This window comes from Coffea eugenioides, chromosome 3 (assembly GCF_003713205.1).
Source record: "Coffea eugenioides isolate CCC68of chromosome 3, Ceug_1.0, whole genome shotgun sequence".
Lineage (NCBI taxonomy): Eukaryota > Viridiplantae > Streptophyta > Magnoliopsida > Gentianales > Rubiaceae > Coffea > Coffea eugenioides.
In genome coordinates, this window is record NC_040037.1 from 20,915,314 (window position 1) to 20,923,519 (window position 8,206).

General features: G+C 37.1%; 1 protein-coding gene across 1 annotated transcript; it reads right to left on the bottom strand.

The window, feature by feature from the left end:
- Positions 1-2,277: 2,277 nt before the first annotated feature.
- On the bottom strand, positions 2,278-7,434 carry LOC113766288 (putative receptor-like protein kinase At3g47110). The gene is made up of 7 exons (XM_027310498.1): positions 6,018-7,434; positions 5,441-5,916; positions 4,454-4,684; positions 4,321-4,381; positions 3,657-3,726; positions 3,165-3,557; positions 2,278-2,287 (listed from the first exon to the last, which is right to left on the bottom strand). The coding sequence occupies exons 1-7, from the start codon at positions 7,432-7,434 to the stop codon at positions 2,278-2,280; spliced, it is 2,658 nt and encodes an 885-aa protein (XP_027166299.1).
- Between the last annotated feature and the right edge of the window lie 772 nt (positions 7,435-8,206).

The following is an 8,206-nucleotide window of genomic DNA, read 5'->3' on the forward strand; positions in this document are numbered from 1 at the left end:
CTTTCTCTTTTTCGATATACCAAGATATATAACAACACTGTAACAAGAACCAAAAGCGTTGCTTGTTAGGACCGGTCCAGAAATAAACAAACTAAAGTTAGAATAAAATAGGCGGTATAACCGACCATATAATGGTTAGTCGGTAGACACCAGTCATATAATAATTAGGCGGTAAAATCGACCATATAAAAGGGTTGTGACAACCCAATAAAGACAAATAACAAAATAAAATAAAAGACATAGAAGATTTACGTGATTCGGTCAAATTGACCTACGTCCACGGGCGAGAGAAAAGCAATATTTCTACTATGAAGAAAAAATACAAAAGCCGTAGGAAAGTGGTTCCTAGGCTAAAATGGTACTTGCAAAAGGTTTAAGAAATATTCCTAAAGTCAAAATAAGAGAGTCTAAAATATTTGACTATAAATGGGTTAGATTACCCAAGAAACTAATAGCCCATATAATGCTTTCTTGATTGGTGCATCTAAACCTCTCAAAGGCCTCCTATATTTATAAGTGCATAAGGAGAGATTTTCCTTCCGCTTGGCCAATGTGGGATGAAGCAAAATGAAAAACTTATGCCACAAAGTCAAAGCTTGCGATTTTGACAAATCAACAAATCTCCACCTTAGCATAATTTTAGTTCCACCATCGACAACAATAAAATTGCTCCACCTTCTCCATATAGGCCCTAATGGGCGTAAATCACCAACAATGAATACCAATCAAGTCCAAGTACTGCTTGAACTTATAAATTGGAAGAGGCTTCGTAAACATGTCAGCTGGATTGTCTTTGGTATTGATTTTCTGAATAAGAACCTTTCCTTCAGCAATGATATTCTGAATGAAATGATACTTCACATCAACGTGTTTCGCCCTCTCATGATACATCTGATCTTTAGTCAAGTGTATGGCACTTTGACTATCACAGTGAACAATAGTAATACCTTGATGTAGACTAAACTCGCTAAATAAACTCTTCAACCACAAGGCTTCTTTGATTGCCTCGGTCATAGCCATATATTCTACTTCTGTAGTAGACAAAACTACGACAGGTTGTAGAGTAGCTTTCCAACAACAGCGCAACCGCCAATGCAAAATACATAGTCTGAAAATGATCTTCTCCTGTCAAGATCTCCAGCGTAGTCTGAATCTACAAAACTAACCAAAGTGTTATTATTTTTTTCAAACTCTAAACATGCATTTGAAGTACCTCGCAAGTATCTGAGAATCCACTTCACAGCCTGCCAATGTGCTTTACCAGGGCAAGACATATATCTGCTAACAACACTGACTACATGTGAGATATTTGGACGAGTACAAACCATTGCATACATAATACTGCCGACTGCACTAGAATAAGGAACCCGTGCCATATAATCTTCATTTTCATCTGATTGTGATGATTGAGCAACTGATAGTCGAAAATGGCTAGCAAGAGGAGTAGATACTGGTTTAGCATCTTTCATGCCAAAACGCTCCAAGACCTATTTCAGGTAATTTTCTTGGGTCAAAAATAATTTCCCTGCTCCTCGATCTCGTTTAATATCCATACCAAGAATTTTCTTAGCTGCTCCAAAATCTTTCATTTCAAATTCACTATTTAACTGCAGTTTTAAAGTGTGAATTTCTGACAAATTCTTGGCAGCAATGAGCATGTCATCAACATACATCAACAAATAGATAAAAGAATCATCATCTAACTTCTGGAAGTAAATACAACTATCATACATGCTCCTTAAATAACCATAACCCAACATAAAGGAATCAAACCTCTTATACCACTGTCTTGGAGATTGTTTCAATCCATATAAGGATTTCTTCAATAAGCAAATATGGTATTCCTTACCTTTAATTTCAAAATCCTGGGGTTGTTTCATATAAATTTGTTCTTCAAGTACGCCATGCAAGAAAGCTGTCTTAACATCAAGCTGCTCTAACTGCAAATCATATATGACAACTAAAGCAAGCAAAACACGAATATAGTTATGTTTAACAACAGGTGAAAAAACTTCATTAAAATCAACACCTTGTACCCGACTATAGCCCTTTACAACTAATCGTGCTTTATACCTTGCATCTTCAACCCCTGAAATACCTTCTTTTTTCTTGAAGACCCACTTGTAACCAACTATTTTCTTATTTGACGGCGGCTTTACAAGAACCCAAGTTTCATTTTGATGAAGAGATTCAATTTCTTCATTCATCACAATCAACCACTTTGCAGAATCATCACAAGAAATTGCTTCTAAATAGGTGGAAGGCTCACCAACTGCATCAGTTTCTTCTGCAACAGACAAAGCATATGCAACTAAATTTGCATATCTTTGTGGTGGTCGAATATCTCTCCTTGGTCTATCTCTAGTTATGGAATACTCTTCTTCTTTTGAACTATCTTCAACAGTAGATTCAGGTGCATCTACTGGCACTTGCTAAATAGAATATTTGATTTGAGAAAGATCAGAACTGCCAATATCAAACTCCACCTGTTTCTGTGTACTTTCAGTATTACAAGGACTAGAAAACTCCTTCTTGAAAGATAACATAGACAATTCATCAAAAGTAACATCTCTACTGATCACAAATTTTGGAGATTTGGGATCAGGACAGCATAATCTGTATCCTTTCACCCCAAAAGCATACCCAAGAAAAATGCACTTTTTAGCTCTAGACTCCAATTTTCTATCATTCACGTGCATGTATGCTGGACACCAAAATATTTTAAATTGGAATAATCAGCAGGAGTACCTGACCAAACTTTCTCAGGAGTTTTGAAATCAAGACATGCAGAAGGAGAATGGTTGACAATATAACAGGCCATATTGATCGCCTCTGCCCAAAAGTCGTTTGTCAACCCTGCATTGGAGATCATACATCTTGCTCTCTCCAAAAGCTTTCTGTTCATACGTTCGGCCACACCATTTTGTTGAGGCGTCATTCTGACGGTGTGATGCCGAACAATTCCTTCATTTTTGCAAAATCTATCAAATTCATCTCCACAAAATTCCATGCCATTATCTATTCTCAACCGCTTAATATGTTTTCCTGTTTATTTCTCAATCAAAACTTTTCATTGTTTGAAAGTTAAGAAAACATCATTTTTATGTTTAAAAAAATTGACCCAAACTTTCCTTAAATAATCAACAATAAAAGTCAACATGTACCTGGCACCACCTTTAGAAGGAGTATGGGAAGGACCCCATAGATCTGAATGAATGTAATCAAGAGTACCTTTTGTCTTGTGAATTGCTGGTGAACTGAAACTGATTCTTTTCTGCTTCCCAAAAATACAATGTTTACAAAATTCCAATGGCCCGGTACTTTGTCCACAAAGAAGTCCTCTTTTGCTCAGTATGCCTAAGCCTTTTTCGCTCATGTGCCTCAAACGCATGTGCCATAATTTAGTGATGTCTGTATCTGACAAAGATGATATTAAAACAGTAGCAGCACCTGTAACAGTAGATCCCTGCAAAATATGCAAAGTACCATATCTGTGTACCTTCATAACAACAAGAACTCTTCGAGTGATTTTAAGAACTCCATTTCCATCTGAATACCTGCACCCAATAGACTCAAGAGTGTCTAAAAGGATGAGATTTTTCTTCAAATCTGGAACATGCCTAACATCTGTGAGCGTCCTCACAATACCATCGTACATTTTAATCCGGATTGTGCATTTGCCAACAACTTTACAAGCGGCGTTGTTATCTATTAAGACAACTCCACCTTCAGTTGATTCATATGTTAAAAACCAGTCCCTATTGGGACACATATGATATGAACAATCCGAATCTAAAATCCACTTATTGTTAGGTCTAAAAATATTTTCTGTTGTACAGAAAATGGTTCCATCATTCTCATTAGCTGCTATACTAGTTTCAGCGGATTCAGTATTTTTCTCAACAAATTTTCCTTTTTACTTTTCTTTATTTTTCAATTTAAAGCAATCACAGATAACATGACCCTTCTTTTTATAATAATTGCACACCACATTTTTATATTTAGACTTGGATCTACTTCTATTTTCTGTATTTCTCTTTTCAGATCTACCCCGAATAAACAAGCCATCGGCTTGACTCCTACTAGTTTCCCTAATAATATCCCTATCTATTTACTTTTTAGATTTTAATGTAGATTTAATTTTTCGATACAAAATTGTTTCCTTTTCATAAATCATAGTATCAGGAAAATGTTTAAAGGATTGGGGAAGGGAACACAAAAGTAATAGGGCTTGATCTTCATCATCAATTTTCGAATCTATATTCTCCAAATTCATAATAATGAAATCAAATTTATCAAGATGGGAGAGTATAGATGTACCTTCAGACATCCGAAGCATGTACAAATTCTGCTTCAAATATAGCCGATTCTCGACTACTTTCTTCATATACAAAGTTTTCAATTTATTTCACATAACCTTGGCTGAAATCTCCATTGCTACCTTACGCAATACCTCATCGGAGAGATTTAATATTTTACTGGATCTAGCCTTCTTATCTATATCGGCGAAATCCGCATCCTTTACATCTTCTGAATTTTTCTCAATTTCTTGAATTGCCAAGTCAACTCCATCTTGAACAAGAATGGCCTCCATCTTGAGTTGCCACATTTCGAAGTTGACATTCTTGTCGAATTTCTCGACAATCGTCTTTGTTATCGTCATTGTTGCCATAAAATCTGTAATCTGAAGTTTGTCTCAAAACACTAGCCAAACAAATATGCAAATCTCGTGAGCGGACCCTACGGGATGAGTGGGCCCCACGGAATGAACAGACCCCACGGAATAAGCAGGCCCCAAGGGAATGAACGGGCCCTACAAGATAAATGGGTCTCACGAGATGAACCTGTCTTATAAAATATATCAACCAACTCTGATACCAGTTTGTTAGGACCGGTTCAGGAATAAACAAACTAAAGTTAGAACAAAATAGGCGGTATAACCGACCATATAATTGTTAGGCGGTAGACACTAGCCATATAATAATTAGGCGGTAAAATTGACCATATAAAAGGGTTGTGGCAACCTAATAAAGACAAATAACAAAGCAAAATAAAAAACACAGAAGATTTATGTGGTTGGATCAAATTGACCTACGTCCACGGACGAGGGATGAGTAATATTTCTACTATGAAGAAGAAATACAAAAGCCATAGGAAAGTGGTTCTTAGGCCAAAATAGCACTTACAAAAGGTTTAGGAAATATTCCTAAACTCAAAACAAGAGAGTCTAAATATTTGACTATAAATGGGTTGGATGATCTAAGAAACTAATAGCCCATATAATGCTCTCTTGAGTGGTGCACCTAAACCTCTCAAAGGCGTCCTATATTTATAGGTGTATAAGGAGAGGTTTTCCTTCCGCTTGGTCAATGTGGGACGAAGCAAAATGAAAAATTATGCCACAAAGTCAAAGCTTGTGGCTTTGACAAATCAACATTACCGGTAAAACAATGGACATCAATATGACATCCTTCAGCTTTCCTTTGTTTTTCCCCTTAATCACTGGGCAAGGTGGGAGCTCCAATTCTGGAATGCCTCCACAGAGTTTGTTGTTGCCAATCAATGATATTTGACTTGCATTGCTGAAAATTCCTATGTTTGGTATCTCGCCTTCGATGTTGTTGTAGGAAAGGTTTAAGTACCTCAAATATTGAAGCATCTCAAGTTCTTTTGGTATTTGTCCAATCAAATTATTACTTGAAAGGTCTACTTGCTGGATGCTCTTCCAAGAAGCCAAATTTGGTGGAAATGTTCCTTTGAAAAAATTGGCCTGCATAAAAAGATTCTCCAGATGTGAACAATTAGCAAGTGAGATGGGTATATCTCCAGCAAATTGATTGTGGGAAACATTGAAATCCACCAAATGTATAAGCTTTCCAACTTCAGCAGGCAGAGAACCACTAAACGAATTTTCACCTATTTTGATGTACATCAGTGATGAGTGCGTCTGCAGAAAATGTGGTGATATAATCCAGTGAAGTTGTTTTGAGATATATCCAGATATTGCAAATTTTTACAGTTCATAAGAACATTGTCAAATATATTGCCCCCTTCAAACTGGTTAAATGATAAGTCCAGATAGTATAGATTGGTGTTGTTGCATAGGGCAAAGACTATCTGTCCTGACAAGTCATTATGGTCCAGACACAATCCTTGCAAATTTGGTAACTTGCCAAAATCTCTTGGAATAATCCCTGAAAAAGAGTTCAATTCAAGGCCAAGTTGAATTAGGTTGACAAAGTTTCCAAATCCTTGTGGAATGGTTCCTGACAGTTGGTTTCCTCCCACGAACAATTCAGTGAGTTGATTTGAGAAATTGGCCATGATTTTAGGTCCATTACCTCCAAATGTATTGGCACTCAAGGAAAGAATTCTTAGATTACTGCAGTTGGTCAGTGATGCAATAAAATCCAAATCTCCTATAGAATTATTGCCGAAGAGATTGTGATTAAGATTAGCTCTTTTGAGTTGTATCAGATCTTCTAAATTAGTTGGAATTTGGCCTGCGAACTTATTATAGGGAAGATCAAGTATCTCAAGCCCAGAAGCATTAGTGATTGAAGTTGGAAAGTTTGCATACAAGTTGTTCCCCCCAACATACAACACTTGTAGATTTGGTAGGGTGAGACCTATGTTGGTTGGGAGATTGCCATGAAAGAAATTGTCGGCCACTGAAATGACAGTAATGGCTAAACTATTAAAGATGGAGGCAGGGATTATACCAGATAGTTTATTTTCTGATGCTGAAAATATAGATAACCTTTTCAAGAGCCCCATCTCCATGGGCAAATTTCCCTCTAGATTGTTGAAGTCGAGACTGATTCGGATCAATGATGATAAGTTCCCAGTGGAAGAGGGAATCTCTCCTGTCAACTTGTTTGTGCGAAGATAAAAATTTTCAAGCCTCTTCAAATTGCTTAGCTGATCAATTGGAATCTTCCTTTCTAGCTTGTTACTGGTTAGGTCAATAGTTATCATCTCTGCACAGTAGCTCAGATTTTCTGGGATTTTTCCACCGAGTGCATTACTTGACAGGTTCAAGACTCTTAGCCTTTTGAGGCGACTGAATTCTTGGGGAATCTCACCATGGAATTGATTCTCCGCAAGTTGGATGAACCTCATGAAGCTTAGATTTTCGACATGAGGAGATAGGGTTCCAGACAACTGCTTATACCTTAGAATCAAGGCTATGACCCTCTGATGTCGAGTACTGCAGGTGACTCCTTCCCACTGGCAATGGTGTTGTGAATGGTTCCAGGAATTCAGCACTCCAAATGAGTGATCATATATTTGCTTCTTGAATTCAAGCAGAGCAAGTCGATCGATCTTATTTTGAAATTGTTTTACAGCTGAAACATGGTTTACTGAAAAGCTCATGGCAACTAAGAGTAGGAGAAAAATGTTTGCTAATGTTGATGAGCGAAATCCCCACATGGTATTTGGAATTTCGATGGGATGTGAAGGCAAAGATGGATTAATTTGCAACAAATTGATGATTGAATGATAAAAGTTTCTGTGGAATGGGAACAATGTTTGAGCTGTTATAGATTCTTGTAGTTCTGCTTATATTAACCCAAACAATTGGAACGAAATAATTTCTTGGTATATTTTCGAGTAAAATGAGCTAAACTTCATTGTGAGAACTTACATTCAGAAATGGTCAGCGAGCTTCCACCAACTTACAATTTAGTAGCCTAATAAAACATACACGCAAGATGATTATTGGTCCTTTACATATCCACGTCTATCAGTTTGGAAAATGGCCCTAACCAGACTCTTTATAGAAATCAGATCACAAAGCTAATGCGCTTCTATTTCTAAACTCTAGTATGCATTTTTCAGTCAATCTGCCTAGGGGAGTCAGTTGCTCTGCTCTAAGTCTACACAAACATACAAAACTAAGCACAAATAATTTATCTGAGGTTGGAGAAAATGTATTCTTGTTTCTTAACCTAAACAACAAAAGTGTTCTCTTCATCTTACTTAGTTATATTTTTATTCCTTTTTCCTCATCTTCTAATTGACAACCAACCAGGTGGGCACGGGTCGGGTACCAACCCCGAACGCTAATTGGCTGACCCGACTCTAACATATCGGGTCATTATTTTTTTGACCCTAATCCGCTCCGATCTTCCTCGGGTACCCGATCCTCGGATACCCGAAAAATAGGGGCGGATCATAGGGTACCCGCCCCTACTTAAAGAAT